This window comes from Urocitellus parryii, chromosome 9 (assembly GCF_045843805.1).
Source record: "Urocitellus parryii isolate mUroPar1 chromosome 9, mUroPar1.hap1, whole genome shotgun sequence".
Lineage (NCBI taxonomy): Eukaryota > Metazoa > Chordata > Mammalia > Rodentia > Sciuridae > Urocitellus > Urocitellus parryii.
In genome coordinates, this window is record NC_135539.1 from 37104242 (window position 1) to 37121743 (window position 17502).

General features: G+C 45.7%; 1 protein-coding gene across 1 annotated transcript in view; it reads left to right on the forward strand.

Moving 5' to 3' along the window:
- Positions 1–1488: 1488 nt before the first annotated feature.
- The window catches only part of Iqce (IQ motif containing E), a 48068-nt gene continuing 32054 nt past the window's right edge, over positions 1489–17502 (forward strand). The window contains exons 1-5 of the mRNA XM_026405680.2: positions 1489–1583; positions 9987–10034; positions 11342–11384; positions 15023–15151; positions 17110–17180. Coding sequence (XP_026261465.2) covers positions 1548–1583; positions 9987–10034; positions 11342–11384; positions 15023–15151; positions 17110–17180 — 327 coding nt within the window. The 5' untranslated portion in view covers positions 1489–1547. The remainder of the gene's footprint in view (positions 1584–9986; positions 10035–11341; positions 11385–15022; positions 15152–17109; positions 17181–17502) is intronic.

Consider the following 17502-nt stretch of genomic DNA (forward strand, 5'->3'; position numbering starts at 1 on the left):
GAAGGACAGGACATTGGGAAGCCCCAGGAGTGAGGGCAACAAAACCCTGGTGCTAGGGTTGTGGCTCAGAGGTAGAGTGATCACTTAGCACATTCGAGGCCCTGGGTTCGATCCTCAGCACCACATTAAAAAAAAAATAAAGGTAATGTGTCCAACTACAACTAAAAAATAATTTTAAAAAAAAACCTGGTGTATCGTGATCAATTCCTGGAAGCAATGAAAAGCTCCCCACCCTATGCTGAGGATTGGACCCAGGGCACTTTACTACTGAGCTACATTCCTAGACCCTTTTTTAATTTTGAGATATGGTCTTGCTAAATCACCCAGGCTGGCTGGGATTATGGGTATGTGCCACCAGCCTGGTGCAAATGGAAGTTTTTACAAAGACTGTTATACCTGTTAGCTTCTGTTTCAGGAGTGCTAACTATGTGCCAGGCACTGTGCTAAATTTTGTTTCCTCTTTTGATACAAAAAAAAAAAAAAAAAAAAAATCCCTGGAATCATTGTCATTTTGCAGACAAGAAGACAACAGTGAGTCTCCAAACTCTGACCTTTCTACCATTAACCAGCTTGGACTACCCTGCTTGAGGGGAGGCCCCAATGAAAACACAAATTATGGGGAAACTGAGGGGGGAAAAGGACCACAGACTCATAATTTGGGGTGGTGGCCAGAATAAGAGAACTAGCAACCAGTGAAGCATACCTAGTCTGTTCATCCCTCCATCATAAAATCGCAACAGAGCCACACTATCCTCACTATGGGGCAGGTTACTCTTCTCAACCTTGAACACATACTGACTCATTTGAGCCCCACAGCCCTTTCTCACGCTCCACTTGAAGCAGAGGCCAAGGTCATCGGACTCGCTGGAATCAAATGTCTATTTGTTTAAAAATAAATAAACAAATAAATAAAAAGTCTCTATATATTGAATAACTGCTTCCTGCCAGACCCTGTTCCAGAGAGTGAACACAGAACCACTGCCAGCAGCTTCCAGTCCAGACACTGCATGTTCTTATAGATAAGTGTCAGATCCTGGAGAAATAAAGCAGGGAGAGGGAATGGAGAAGATGTGGACAGAGGGCCTTGGAGGCCTGGGTTGAGACAGCAAACCACCTTTGCTAATAACCTGAATGTTGGAGCCCAAATATCCTAAGCATCTTGGGGACTGCCTGGACAAGCCATCTCTGTCTTTCCACATTAACTTGATAAAAACGCATTCCTGATTAATCGTCCCCTTGCTCTTCCTATGGGGAGAGATGCAAGGGCGGCGCGAAGCCTCTGTGGAACTTCAGCCGGGAAGCACGCCGAAGCCGAGCGCGGCTCTGCACCTCTCGGGCCTGCGCTCCACCCCGCTGAGCCAGGAACTCCGGGAGCGTTTCCGGTCGGCCCGCCACCTCCGCGTTGGCTTACGGTCGCCCGGCTCACGGGGCGCGGCCACATCCGGGGCCCGCGGCGTGGCGCGGTTGCCATGGCAGCGGGCGGCCTGGCGGACCGCGGACCTGGATCGCGGTGCCGAGTGCTGCGGCGGCCCGGCAGCGCTGCAGCCATGAGCCAGGGCTTGGTGGAGGCGGCCTCTGAGACGGTAAGCGCGCGCGGCCTCCTGGGGTGGTGGGCAGCGGGCTATTGTTACCGCACAGGGGCCCACGCGTCGCGAGTCCTCTTCCCGGCCCCGCCCGCCCATCCGCCGAGCCGCCGCTTCCAGGGAGCCCTCCCGGACTGCGCCGCCCGCGCGCTGCAAGTCTGCGACCGCGGTCCCCGGTGAGGAGTGCCCCGCACCAGTGCTTTGGGCGACCGCGGGCGAGGGAGGAAGCTCTGGGCAGCCGCTGGCCCCCCGGTCGGAGGGCTTCCTGGAGGAGGAGGAGGAGGTGGGCCACCCTTCTCCCAGGCGGAATGGATGCACCCCGCGTGCTGGAGACTAAGAGGGGCAGAGCTGCATTACCCCCAGGGCGGAGGGTCCCCGGGATGAGGCGGTAGCCTACTAAGTACGACCAAGACCCTACCGAAAGGTGCAGAGTGCCTCAGTTGACTTTTTTTGGGGGGAAAAGATGCATCTTTCCCAAAACGGAGGGCGTCCCAGATGTGGTTCCTGTCCCTGCTCTCGGCTCGCAAAGACAGAGGACGCGAGTTCAGCAGGTGCAGAGGCCCCGAGGTGGGGTCGGGGAGAGGAGGGTTCCGAAGGGGGCTTGAGCCATGTACAGCAATTGGCGTTCCATCGAGGGCACTGTCAAACCCAGGGAAGGTTCCACCCACTGCAGAGCTCGGAGGAGCGCTGCGCGGAGCTCACCAAAGATGGGGTCTGGTGCTGCTGGGCTTTCTGCCGGTACCCCAGGTCCTGTACCTTCTGGGGGGCCTGACTGTCTGCAGGGCCCTCAAGTTACTGCTTTTGCAATTTTCTTTTTATTTCTTTATTTTTTTATTATTTATTTATTTTTGGTGCTGAGGATGGAACCCAGAGCCTTTGCACACTAGGCAAAGGCTCTACCACTGAGCTTTATCACCAACCCTCCCTCTTTGAACTTTAGGAACTGCTTAAGTTGGATTTTAAAAATTATTCATGTTGGGGCTGGGGATGTGGCTCAAGCGGTAGCGCGCTCGCCTGGCATGCGTGCGGCCCGGGTTCGATCCTCAGCACCACATACCAACAAAGATGTTGTGTCCGCCAAGAACTAAAAAATAAATATTAAAAATTCTCTCTCTCTCTCTCTCTCTCTCTCTCTCTCTCTCTCTCTCTCTCTCTCTCTCTCTCCTCTCTCTCTCTCTTTAAAAAAAAAAATTATTCAAGCCCTTTATAGGAAATTTGGAAAGTTGTTCAGTAATCTGGCCACCTACAGAAAACCAGTTAACATTTGGTGTATTTTCTTCTAATATTTTCCAGATGCATCTTTTCCCAAACATGTATATACAGAGATAGATAGATAGAGATTTGTAGTTTTGTGACCTTTGCTGTTTGTTAACATTTCTCAGATTCAAATATTTTTAAGAACATGATTTTTAAAATACCAACCCTGTTATTTTCATCTATTTCCTTACTTTTACTCCTTTGGATTTTATTATTATTACTATTATTATTATTATTTTAGTTGAAGATAGACAACAATATTTTACCTTTTCATTTATTTATTTTTAATGTGGTGCTGAGAATTGAACCCAGTGCCTCATGCATCCCAAGCTCTACCACTGAGCCACAACCCCAACCCCCTGGGTTTCAATTTTTGCTATTAGAAGCAATGCTGCTATAAATCTTTTTAATATATAATAAACATTTATTAAGCACCTTTTCCATGTCAGGCCCTGCCCTAGGCTCAGAGAGCACACAAAGAGCTTACCACCAGGTGCCTTGGTCTTGAGGAAATCAGTCTGGAAAACACTCAGGCTCCAGCCCAGACGTTTGGGGATTGTGGTTTTTCCACTGAGCTTGGATCTATTTTCCTAAATCAGTCAAGACCTTCTTGAGAAGAGAGGCTGTCAGGTCCCCCTTTTCCCCAGCCCTGGGAATAGAGCACCTCTGGGCATGCTTATGAGCCTTTAGGACACCTTCTGAGTGCCTGTCGCTTGCCCACCTGGCTGTGGCAGGCTTGCTGACCACAGTGCATAGTAGGGTGAAGAGGCATCTGGACCTGATGGCTGACGGCTTCAGAGCTAGCTAGCACTTGGGAAGGGTTTGCATTTTCCCAGGATGAACAGAGACATGGTGGGCATTCCCCTGTGGCAGGTTCCATGTTGCCTGCTCTGGACACAGGCCCCTGTTCCCCAGCCTGCAATAGGATGCCAGACCCAGAGCAGGGAGACCGCTGAGGTCCTGGTGCCTCCTGGTGAGCCATGCTGGCCATGTGCATCTTCAGAGGGCCATGCACATTATCAAATGACTATTTTTTTTTTTTCTCCCATAAGCTCCAGCAGATAGAATTCTCAGAACTCCAGGGTTGAAACAGAAGGTGTGGGCTGGGGATGTGGCTCAAGCAGTAGCGCGCTCGCCTGGCATGCGTGCGGCCCGGGTTCGATCCTCAGCACCACATACCAACAAAGATGTTGTGTCCGCCGAGAACTAAAAAATAAATATTAAAAATTCTCTCTCTCTCTCTCTCTCTCTCTCTCTTTTTAAAAAAAAAAAAAAAGAAACAGAAGGTGTGCTAAGGGCCTGGGTAGATAGAACTGCCTAATTCTAAACTGCTGTAAGCAATTCTTTCCTCTGCAGACCAGAGACCATCTGAGACATTCGCCCTCTTCCATCTAAATGAAATGGAGGTTTTCAAATTCACTCACATTTTATTGGTCTCCTGTTTCATCCAAGTATTTAACGAGGACTGGCCACCAGAACTGGCCAACAGTGAGTTCAAGACCACGAATAGGTTCTGTCAGTTTGGGCTCAGTCTAGGTAGCTAGGCCCTCTACCTCAGTTAATTTTTCACATGTTTTTTTAACATATAGATATTAAATCCACTTGAAATTATTTTGTCATGAAATGAAAGGTAAATCCAACTTTTTTTCCCCCCAAGTAGCCGGTTTTCCTAACTTCATGTAGATTAACTCATCCTTTTTTCTAAAACATCTTTACTGAAATATAATTTGCATGCCATAAAATTCACTCATTTAAAACTGTACAATTTCAATAGCTTTAGAATATTCATAGAACATCTTTCCCCATGCTAACTAGTCATTTGAATATCTCCTTGGGAAAAATACATATGCAGATCTTTTTTCTTTTTAAAGAATTGGGTTTGGGGCTGGGAGTGGCTCTGGGGTAGAGGCTTGCCTAGCATTCACAGGCCCTGGGTTCAATCCCAGCACAGAAAAAAGAAAAGGGTTGGGGGGAGTTGTCTTTTTACTATTGAGCTGCAGTTGTAAGATTTCTTTATACATTCTGCATGCCAGTCTATTATCAGATACACGATTTGCAGCTAATTTTTTACTGTCATGCTGGCCTTATTTATTATTGCAGTACTGGGGATTAAACTCAGGGGTGCTCTACCACTGAGCTGCAGCCCCAGCCCTTGTTATTTCTTATTTTGAGATGGGATCTCACTAAGTTGCTGAGGCTGGCTTCAAACTTCGGATCTTCCTGCCTCTGTCTCCCAAGTATCTGGGATCACAGGCATGCACCACTGCATCTGGGTAATTTTTAATTGATATAATAATTGTACATATTTATGGGGTGCAGTGATACTTTGATACATGTGTATAAGGTGTAATGATCAAAACAAGGTAATTAGCGTACCCATGCTAATATCTTTGTTTTGGGAACATTTAAATTCCTCTCATTGCTAATTTGAAATATAAATAAGTTAGTGCTAACTATAATCACCCTACTGTGCTCTAATAGCACTAAATCCTTCTAACTTTTTATACCTCTCCACCAATCCTTCTCTGTACCCCCTCCCCACCTCCAGTAACTACCATTCTACTTCCAACTTCTGAGATCAGCTGTTTATAGTGTACATAAGAGATCATTCAGTTCTTGTCTTTCTGTGCCTGACATCTCAATTAACATGATGATCTCTAGTTCTATCCATGTTGTCACACATGATTGACAGGGTTTCATTCTCATGGCTGAGTAATAATATTCCACTGTGTGTATATATACCGCATTTTCTTTATCCCATAAATGGAATTTTCTTAATTTTATGTTAGATTTTTTCACTGCCAGTATATATAACTATAATTAAAATTTATATTAATCTTGTTTCCTGCAAAGTTGTTAAACTTGTTTGATAGTTTTTAATAGATTCCTTAGGATTTTTTGTAGATAAGATCATGTTGCCTGTGAACAGAGGTAGCTCTACTTCTTCTTTTCCAGTATGGATTTTTTAGAATTAGTTTTTCTGATGTTAATGTAGTAGTTAGAACCCCAGTACAGTTTAAGTTAAAGTGATGAGAAAGGACATCAGGACATCCTTGTCTTGTTTCTAATATTAGGAGGGAAATGTTCAGTCTGTCTCCATTAAATATAATGTTGCTCTGGATTTTTGGCAGTGCCATTTATTAGATTGAGGAAATTCTCTTCTCTTCATAGTTAGTTCAATATTTTTATTGTGAATGGGTGTTAGATTTTGTCACATTTTCTACAGCTTCTGGGACAATCATATTTTTTGTCCTTTATTCCAGTAATACAGTAATACCACACTTATTTTTCTATGTCAAACCAACCTTTCATTTTAGTGGTGTATCAGGCTTGTTCGTGGTATACAACCCTTTATATATATATACATAAAACCTTCTTTTGTATGTTGTTACTAGTCATGGGTTGAGATATTTACATCTGTATTCATAAGGAACATTGGTCTGTAGTTTGCCTTCTTTTGACATCTCTTTATCTGGTTTGGTGTCAGGGTAATATTGGCATCATATTATTAATTGAAAAGTACCCCCTACTTTTCTCATTTTTGGAAGAATTTATAAAGGATTGGTATCAATTTATCCAGTTTGTCTTTTGATGTTTGTTAGAGAGCTCATATTGCCCTGGACTTTTCTTTATTTCTATAAGGTCAGTGGCTATGTCCGCTTTTACTCCATATTTTGGTAATTTAGTGTCTTCACTTCCCCCCACCACCACATTTTAAAATCAATTGGCTAAAGGTTTGTCAATTTTGTTGATTTTTTTTTCAAAGAATAAATTTTAGGTCTCATTTTTTTAAATTCTTTTTTCTATTCTCAATTTCATTTTTTCAGTCTCATCCTTATTACTTTCTCTTTACCTGTTTTGGGGTTAACTTTCTCTTCTGTTTCTAGAGGTAGAAGGTTAGTATTCACCCAAGGTCTTCATGTTCATATGGGTGTTGCAGCTGTAAATTGCCCTCAAGAATCTGCTTTTGTTCTTTGAACTGGAAGAGTAGTCTATTGCTATGGCCTTTTAAATAAAGACGCTTTTTTATAGCTGCGTTTCCCTTTGAGCCCTGCTCAAAGTTTCAATTTAAGTACATTTTAATTTTTTAAAAATATTTACTTTTTAGGTGTAGATGAATACAATGCCTTTATTTTATTTACTTATTTTTATGTGGTGCTGAGGATCCAACCCAGGACCTCGCCCATGCTAGGCAAGTGCTCTACCACTGAGCCACAACCCCAGCCCCACATTTTAATTAAAAAAAAAAAATCATTTACCTAAGGTGTTTTCTTTTTTTTCTTTCTTCTTTCCTTCCTTCCTTCCTTCCTTCCTTCCTTCCTTCCTTCCTTCCTTCCTTCCTTCCTTTCTTTCTTTTTTTTAAGACAGGGTCTCACTAAGTTGCTCAGGGCCTCGATAAGTTGCTGAGGCTGGCTTTGAACTCGCCATCCTCCTGCCTCAGCCTCCAGAGCCTCTGGGATCATAGGTGTGCCCCCCTGTGCCCACCCCCAAGGTGTTTTCTAATTTCCTCTTCAATCCATTGTGTGTTTAGGAATGTGTTTGATTTCCACACATTTGTGAACTTACACATTGTTTTCTCTTGTTGAGTTTTTCCTTCCCACTGTGATCAGAGACAGACACACCCTGCAGGATTTCTGCCTGAACCCTCCTGGCTTAGAGCCGACTGTGGGCTTGCATTCACTGGGCTGCAGCAGGCTGTGCGCTCTGTGATGGGGAACGTTCTGTGAACCTCCATGAGTTTACCAAGCTGTTCAAGGCTTCCAGTTCCTTGTGGCTCTTCCGCCTGGTTGTTCTGTTAGGAGCCTGGCCCTGCCAGGGCTGTGTCTTGGACTTCCAGCCTGTAGAGCTGCAAGACACTTATTTCAGGCTGTTGCCCCTGGGGTTCAGTGCATGGTGGTCAGCAGCCCCGGGAAGCTAGCCCCAGTGCCTGCTTGGTGCTCCTTTGATGACTTTTCTTTCTGCTCTTCCAGTCGCACAATCTCCAGTGCTATCTTCATACCAACTGGCTTTTGTTTTTATCCCCTCAAATCTGCTGTAAAACTGACCTCTAGTGACGTTTTCAATTACTTATATTTTTCAATTCCAGAATTTCCACCTGGTTCTCTTACAGTGCTCACCTCCACAGGTCTCTGTTTAAAATACCGTGTTGTCGCACATCCTTGAATTAGTCAGGCATGGCCTCCTCTGGTTTTTAGAATATCTCGTAGTGGCTGCTCTGACATCTGGCCTACCAAGTCCAACAGCTGGCCCCTTTGAAAGTACTTCCCATTGCCTGCTTTCCCCCATGGGTTGGTCACCGTTTCCTGTTCCTTTATGTGTCTCCTAACTTTTCCATTGAAACCTAGACATTTTGGTCGGGTATTATAGTGACTCTGGATATGGACACCCCACCCCCCATGCCCCGGGGGTGGATGTCCTTGTTCACTTATTTGACTAGTCATGTGGCTGAGCTTACTCTCTGGAGTCTGTGCCTGCATTGTGTAGCCTTTTGTTTCCTACTCAGGTTTTTTTCCCCCATTTTAATTCCTAGCTTAGCCATCTAGAAGCTCCCCTTGGGTCAGCAAAAGTCCCTGATTGGGCAGGGGTGCACTTGAGCCCCTGCCATCTGGATTTTCTCCTGTACGCTTGTGGCTACTTTTCTTTCCAGAGTTCAGCACATCTGTATTTGTCCTTGGCAAACCCCATCTTTTGGACACTGGGGACTCACACACAGGCTATCCACCTGGATTCTCTGACTTTACTTGATATGTCTGATTTCCTGCCTGCCTTCCTAAATCGTGTACGTCATTTTAGTACACTTTGTTCAAATGAAAATTTTATAGTTGTCATATGCTTCTAATACCATTAAATGACAGCAGAAATCGAAATCAGTGAATAATTCTTTAAAAGATTCTGGTTATTTGGAATGAACTATCCCCTGGGCCCCAGCTTAAGTCACACTGTGTTCTTTTTTTTTTAATATTTATTTTTTAGTTTTAAGTGGACACAATATCTTTATTTTACATTTATGTGGTGCTGAGGATCAAACCCAGTGCCTCAAGCGTGCTAGGCCAGCGCTCTACCACTGAGCCACCACCCCCACCCCACTCTGTGTTCTTAATCTGGGTTCTGCATGTTTAAGAGGTAGCAGGGTAAGTACCACGTCAACTCAGCTGCCCCTGTGCGTGTGATAACAGGGCCATTGTGTCTAGTAAAACTCAAGCCACTGGCTGAATTGTCCCTCTCTGTGTGCCCATCTGTAGATGGCTCATCTCCTTTTAGGGTACAGTGACCCATTGGGATGCTGGTGATTCCTCCATGCTGGGCAGATCCTGAGACAGAGCCACCTGTGCCACCCAGCCACAGCCTTATTGGTTCAGAATAAGGGTCCCATTCTAGCGTCCAGTACCAGTGCTACAGATTAGCCACACGCTTTTCTGAAGGGACATGCATACATTTTGCTTTCTGGCTGTTCAGGACTTGGACCTGCGTTAGTTTAGGAAGCCTCCTCTCTCTGGCCAGCTCCCTTCCTTCTTGGCAGCCTCCTGCTGACATAGGCTGGTGTGCCTCATCCCCCCCTGAGCAGGGCAGAGGACTAGAACAGGCAGGAGCCTTCATGGGCCCAAATGTCTCCTTGTGCATGTGCATCTCCAGGAGTGTTTTTGGTTTGGGTTTGGTTTGGTGCTAAGGATGGAACCCAGGGCCTACCACAGGCTGAGCGGAACCCTGAGCCCCTAGGAATATGTTTTCTAATCCATGACTGACGCTCTTAGCAGGAGATATCACAGATTCATTGTGCTTTGATGCAAAGCTGAGTAAGTCAGAATGGGGGCTGGCGATACAGCTCAGTTGGTTCAATCCCCAACTCCACAAAGTCAGAATATTTATTTACACAGTGTGAGGAATGAAATACTTTGGTCAAGAACTCTTTCTCTGTGGCGAGCACACAGCAGTTCTGTAGGACCTAGTGCTCTGGCTTTGGGTACACAGCAGTTCTGCCAGTGAGTCTGAGCTGGCCGCCGGCTTGAGGAGTCCCAGGGTCCTGTGCCTTGGAGTTACTGGATTCTGCTTCAGCAGCCACAGATGGGCTATGTGCGCTTTTTGAACTGAACCATCAGGAACCGAGCAGGAGCCACATAGTTACTGGGTTTGCTTCTCTTCTTCCAGGGAGATGACAGTCTATCTGCAATTACCTTTGACTCAGACTTTGAGACGGTGAGTATTAATCATGACTTGCAGCTGCTGCTTATGCTGCCCTTACACGTGCTCCTCAGAGAGTAGACTAGGCCAAGTGGCACAGATGTCCTTAACCAGGATACAATCCTGAATGCTCCTTGGTGTTTGAAAGTTTTAATCCCTTGGTGGGATTTAAATTATTTAGATTATAATTTTAAAACTTTTTTCTAGTAAAGATCCTGAGCAGGGTTCACGTGAGGCCAGTGACCAGTTCCTGTCCTGCATCTGGTTTGGGCCTGCTTGCTGCCCCCAGTCCTCACATGAGGGAAGGTGGAGCTTGGTGAGGCCGGCAGAGCCCACTTCCAAAGCCAAGATAGCCTGGCCAGCAGCGGGGCCGCTGGGGTGCTGGGAACCAGCTGGGAGGGGTCAGGAAATAGGTGGTCAAGCCCAGAGGCCCAGGATGGTGCTGTGGTTGGCCTTTCTTAGTTTGTTTGCCACTGTGCCAGGTGACAGAGGAAGCCTGCTAACTGCTTGCTTAGAGATAAGCAAAAGAAGCTTGTCATGTAGATGGTTCTAGCAAAACAGTGGCCTGTCAGCACTGAGGGAACCAGCAAGCTTTGGCTGCACTCTAGGGCACTGTTCCCTAGAAGGACCCTATCTGAAAAGCTGAGGGGTGTCCTGCCACATCCCTGGGGCTGGGGTCCAAAGTACCCCTTGGAGGAGCAGCAACCCACGCTAGCCCCTAGGTAGAATTCAGCCTCCCTCAGACAGAGGGTTCGCTGTGTTCGCCCAGGGGAAGCGAGGGAAGTTCCCGTCAGAGTGAAGTGCATAAGGAAGACGAGGTTGGAGGGCGATGGTATTTTCCCTGAGACAGAACTGGCGAGGATTAGAAGCAAATTTGCACCCAGTTCTGCATTGACATCATGTTGTCACGGCAGACAGGCCCACACAGGGGGCCACTCCTTCTGGACTTGTCTTCCTCCGTGGGATTTGCAGTTACTTAGGGTTTTCATCTTGCCCAACCTGCTGTGGGGACACAGGTTGCATCAGTGCCCCAGAACTGAGCTCGAGGACAGTGGGGGCGGGGAGCAGAGAAGATGCCTTACCTGGGCTCTTCCCTCTGAGCTCTCAGAGCCCCCTCCTTGAGTTTCCTGTTTTAGGACATGTCTGAGAGCACATGGTGCCCTTCAGCCTCAGTCCTGGCATAGGGCTCTACTGAGCTCATTTGTCCTCATCCCCTCATATGACCGCCTGGGCCCTCCCTGCACACGGCAGGGTTCCATAACAGGAACCTCCAGGGAAGCACAGGAAGCTCAGTTGCTTTACATCACCTCTTCTTCTTTCAGAAAGCAAGAAGGAAAGGTTTCCACAAGCCTCCCACATCACCAAGTGAGTATGAGCAGGCCTTCTGCCCCTGTCCCCGCCCTGACCCTGGAGTGTTTCCAAAAGCTGCCTGCCCCTGGGACAGAGGACATTTCTTTACTTGTGCCATGGGGTAGGAGAGACATGGTGTCATAGGGACCAGCCCCATTTGCTTTGGAACCTCAGGTGTGTGTGCTCCTGGGGTCCCCACCTGTCCCAGGCACCAAGCTGTTAAGCTGCCGCTCCTGAGTAGGGCCCAGCCACTGTCCCACTGAGCCTCCCATGAGACACAGCACATTGTGGCCTTTCTTTTTTCTTTTTCCTTTCTCTTGGTTTCTCAAAGCCAGAATACTGCCAAAGTTAAAGGATGTTTTTAAGTTAGGATGCATTTCTTGAGCATCAAAGCTGTTACTGTGGGCCCAGTACCGAGAAGGTGTGGACATTCCAAGGCAGAAGGGAAGCTCACCTTTATGTTCTTGGGATTCCCCGGGCTCATTTTGCTGCCAGGGTTCCCCTCATCCTTAGCCGGATGAGAGCAGCTTTGTTCCCCTCCGCAGATGGCCTAGAGGCAGCTCCTGCTGGTGAACTTTGCCATGCTGGGCTGCTCCAGATGCAGCAGGGCCTCCTGATTTGTCTCTGTTGTTCTAACGCTGCTCTGGGACACAGTGACCCGGGTGCTAGTCTCACAAACGTGCTCATGGAAGATGTGAAATGCTAGACTGGCTTCCTTTTACTAACCTATCAGCCTGTGGCCTTTCCCACCCTTATCATCTGTATACGTGTGTGTTTTATATACATCGTGTGTATCATGTGTTTTAAACGCATTTAGTTGTACATAGGATATATTCAGAGAATGCAGATGAACTTTCTCAGTGAACAGAGAAAACATAATTACCAAAGTACATTCTTGTAAAGAACACATTATATGTTAAGAATAAATATACATATTAGAAATCGTGGACTGGGGCTGTAGCATGCCTAGCATGCGTGAGGTACTGGGTTCGATCCTCAGCACCACACAAAAATAAACAATAAAGGCATTCTGTCCATTTACAACTACAAAAAGAAAATTTTTAAAAACAAAAGAGAAAAAAAGAAGAAAAAGAAAAGAAAAGAAGAAAAAAAAATTTTGTCTCAAAAAAAAAAAAAAAACAAAAGAAAGAAATCTTTTGGCAGTTTGGATTTTTGAGGTTTGTGTCAGCTTTTTGTCACTATGACCAAAATACCCAGCAAGAACAGCCTAGAGGAGGAAAAGTTTATTTTGGCTCATGGGTCCAGATTCAGTTCACAGTCAGTCCACTGCTCTGGGCCCAGCATGAGACAGAACATCTGGGAGAAAGGTGTGGTAGATGAGCACTTCTCCACTCAGCCAGGAGGCCGGGAGAGACTGCAGGGAAGGTGCACCCTTCTGGGCACATCCTCAGTGACCCACCTCTCCAGCCACCCGCCACATGCAGTTGGTCCATTCAGACCAAGACATACTGATTAGGTCACGACTCCTATAATCTAATCATCTCATCTCTGAGCATTGCTGCATTAACAGGAGCCTTGGGGGACACATCCAGATGGTAACCTTGTCCTTCCTTGGAGAACATTGAGAATTGATATAAAAGTACAGGTGTTTGGGTTTCAAACCTTTTCATTTTAGAATTATTTTCTTTCAGTCCTTTGGCTTGAAGGTAACTAAGGTCAACATCATTCACTATTCTTATTGAATATCAAGCATTTCAAGTGTTGGAATCATCATAATCAAATTGTATTCATGTAGAGTTCTGTAAGGGTCAGGATTTTTTTTTCCCCCCCACGGGACTCACGTAGACCAGGGCTCTCAGCCGACTAGAGTCAGGGCTGCGCTTGACCTAGTGGTGTGGCCTCATCCTGTCTCTCTACCTGCTGCCTTTGCTCTGCTTCTTTAGGACTCGATGCGATGCTTCCAGCTGCCCCTTGGGCCTGCCCTCAGCTCCCCTGTCTTTCCTCTCCCATAGTCCTCTGGGGCCCCTGGAGCAAAGCTCACACAGTCCTCTCCGCTGTTGGCTCAGCATATCTCACTGCCCAGGGCTCAGGGACGCTGCCCCCAGCTCAGATGGAGTTGTGTCCTCCTAACCTTGTTCATGACCTGTGTTTCTGTCTGTGAAAGGCCGTGATGGCAGGGACCCTGTCTATCCTGTTCTCTTAACATTCAGCTCATGAATGTCTAATCAGTGTGTGTGTTGGGGAAGGGGGGATGCTGTTTCCAGAGTGTTCCAGGTGCTGCTCTGTGAGGAGGGGGCAGCCGCCCTGAGGCTCCTCTTCCTCCCGTTTGATCTTAGGCGCTATCAAATAACACAGTGGGTTCCCACTGGCCTGTTTGCACTTTCTCTTCTGCCCCAGCTTTTACCCGTGTGTATGTTTTCCTGAAAAATTCTTACTGTGGAATCCCTACTGTTCATTGATAAATCCTCATCCTTTAGAAGGGAAATGTAATTTGCGGGTCCTTTTTCTGATCACTAATTTACTTTTGTAAATGACAGTTTAAACAAAAAAGGTAAGGAAGGCCATCAGAATATCCCTGAGGTGGGTGTTGTGGCCCCCGGATACCTGAAAACACATCCAGAGCAGAGCATTCTTGGTTATATGTTGTGAAATCATGGAAAACAAAACAAAACAAAACAAACCTCATATAAGCATAGTAGACTTAAATTTTCAGGACCTTCTACAGATATGAATTTCATTGCTATTTAAAATACATGTGGCTGGGCACAGTGGTGCACACCTGTAATCCCAAGGGTTCAGGACACTGAGGCAGGAGGATCAAAAGTTCAAGACCAACCTCAGCAATTTAGCAAGGCCCTAAGCAACTTAGCCCTATCTCAAAATAAAAAATAAAAAGAACTGTGGAGGGCTGGGGATGTAGCTCAGTTAGTAGAGTGCTTGCCTCGCATGCACAAGGCCCTGGGTTCGATCCCTAGCACCACAAAAAAAGAAGGAAAAAAAAAAGAACTGGGGATGTACCTCAGTAGTAAAGCATGACTGGGTTCAATCCCAGGACCAAAAAGCAAAAAAACATTTTTAACATTTTGATGAGAAAAACAAGAATGCCCTGGAAAAGTATAATTTTTATCATTTCGTCTAGATAGTTTACATGTTCCATTCCAAGTATTATTGCTATATCACTACGTAGCAAAATGAAAAATATTTCGTGTTTAATATAAAGGATGTAAAGTTATATGTTCACCATGATTGTGACTATGTAAAAATATATACATATCTGGAAAAAATTGAATGGGACATTAAATATTATAATGTTAGAATTCTAATAATAATAGAATTTTATATTTTAAAGTTTTCAATTATTTTTCCTTTATAGTAAAAGTTAAAAGAGAAATGTAAATGCATATATATGTATAAAATAACTGTAATGCTGGGTGTACACCTATAACCCCACTTACTTGGGAATCAGAGGCAGGAGGATAACTTGAGTTCAGGGGTTCTAGGCCAATGTGGGCCACACAGTGAGACTCTGTCTCATAACACAAGTAACTATTTTAGAATTTTTGCCAGAATGTTTTTATCTAGAATCAGCATGCCCTTTGAATACTTCATTGTATCATTTTTTTCTTTCTGAAGCGCATGTGTTGGGGAGTTGATGTTTTCCAACTCGGAAACCACATATTGTCTTTTTTTAGAGTCACCCTATTACTCTAAGCCGAGAAAAGCAGCATCCTGGCGGTCTCTCAGGACAGTGGGGAGCATGCCTCTGAGTGGCAGAATGTCCCTAACCCCACAGAAGCTCTGGCTGGGAGCTCCAAAGCAAGGTATGTAGTTGCTCCCTCTGGGGCCCTGCTGCTCAAGAGTAGGGTTTTAGGAACTGCAGCAGAAGTTTGAGAAGGAACTTTGACATTCCTTGTTTGAATTGCATGGTCTTTGTCTTGCAGACACTGAGCATGTAGTCATAGTTGCATGTCATATGTAGACCGTGGATGATGTCCCTGCTTTTGCTCGAGTGATGCCATAGCCTCTTGGTTCTCCGGTTGTCTTTGTGCTGCTCAGTGGCAGTGGTGTGTGGGAGCCAGCTCCTACCAGTTCCCAGGTCCAGCTGTTAAATTTTTAGGAGCTTTGTGGGCTGGTGAGTCTCACACTAGCAGCTTGAAATTGGGCACGGTGGGGCTGGGGTTGTGGCTCAGTGGTAGAGCGCTTGCCTTGTACAAGTGAGGCACTGAGTTCAATCCTCCAGTACCACATAAAAAATGAATAAATAAAATAAAGGCATTATGTCCATCTACAATTTAAAAAAAAATGAAATGGGCACAGTGGGAATATTTTACACCCTGGAAATGGGCAAATGCTGCAAGCAGGGCTTCAGGGATTTATTTTTGAGATCTTATTGTTAGACATCAGCACACCACTGACAGCTGATAGCATGGGGTGATGTAAACTTCCTTCACTTAGGAAGGTTGGTGAGAGGCAAACCCACCATTGTGCTTGCTTGTGCCTGTCATATTAAATCTGTGCACGCTCAAACCAGGAACTCTGGCCCAACCCCTGAACTCCAGCCTCACCTTGGAGCACACCTGGACCCACCCCCAGTAGCACTCCTAACTGCCTGACCGAAGCTATGAGAGCAAAGCAGTCAGACCTCAGGTGTTCCGCCAGCAATGCAGAGCATATGGTCAAGGGGAGAGCTGAGGAAAAGCAGAAAGGAAGCCTCTCGAAGCCAGGCTTTCATTGTGCCAACCTCCCTAAACTTAAGAGTCTTATTTACATTTCTTACATAAACAGTATTAGAAACAAATATGAATGGCAAATAAAAAAAGCTTGAATCTCACCAAAAACAACAGTCCTCCCCACGAATCCTGCTCCTTTCTGTAAAGGAGAGCCACTTGCAGGGCCTGGTGACAGCTGTCTCGCTGTTCCCCCTGTTGCTTTTGCTGTTAGGAGTTGCAGTTCAGTAGTCCAGATTCCTAGCATATTAGGGGTCGTATTAAAACCAAAGCAAACCAGGTTGATTTTGCACACCGGCAGTCCCAGCTGCTCGGGAGGCTGAGGCAGGAGGGTCTCGAGTCTGAGGCCAGTATGGGCAACTTAGCAAGACCCTGTCTCAAAATAAAAAACAGAAATAAAAAAGGGCTGGGCATGTAGCTCAATGGTAGAGCACCCCTGGACTCAATCCCCAGTCCTGGGGAGTGGGGGGAGTAAAGTTGTACTAGTTTTGCCTTGGAATGGGTGCTAATGCTATATATATATATAACACACACACACACACACACACATATATATGTTTTTTCTGTTATTTAAAATCTAAGTCTATCACTTCTTCCAGTTCTTCTTTTCTTTTAAATATTTTTTTAGTTGTAGATGGACACAATACCTTTATTTTATTTATTTATTTTTTTATGGTGCTGAGGATCAAACCCAGTGCCTCGTATGTGCAAGGCAGGCACTCTACCACTGAGCCACCACCCCAGCCCTGTCACTCTCCTTCTGTGACTCCTTTCCTTAATCCTTTTACTATAATTAAACTCTGCATTTATCTTTATTTTTCTTTTCTGTATCATTACCATTTTTGCGTGTGTGTGTGTGTGTGTGTGTGTGTGTTTCCTTGCTATTTTTGAAAGTACCATGATGGGGTAAAAGTGAAAGTTTTTTGCTCTTCTTTTTTTATTTTCCTCTTAAAAGGATAATTTTATTGACTTTCAGGTTTTCCTTAAGGCATAGCCAAGAATTCTTTCTTCTTCCTGATGATTTCCTAAGAGGCTTGCATGTCTTCCTCTAGGTCACGTCCCGGGGACTACCGTCTACAGAGAGAAAGAAGATATGTATGATGAGATTATTGAGTTGAAGAAGGTAGTAGTCTGTCTGCATCTTATTGATTTTAGCAGGGCCAGCCTCCAATGACAGTGTCAGTGCAGGGATGGTCTTCTATAATAGTGGATTCAAAATCACCCAGTCGAAGTGCGTCTTCAGGACTGCATTTAGGCTGGCATGAGAGGGTGAGCAGGGCATTGGCAGCCAGCATGGCAAGGAGTCTGGAGCATCTCACCGGAGCAGCTCAGCATGGCAAGGGAGCCTGGGCAGCTGCCTATGCAGCCTTTGCTGCTGGTCCAGAGAGAGCACTCAGGTTTTAGTCCTGTGAGCATGGGAGCTGCCCAGTAGTGAGGGGGCTTCC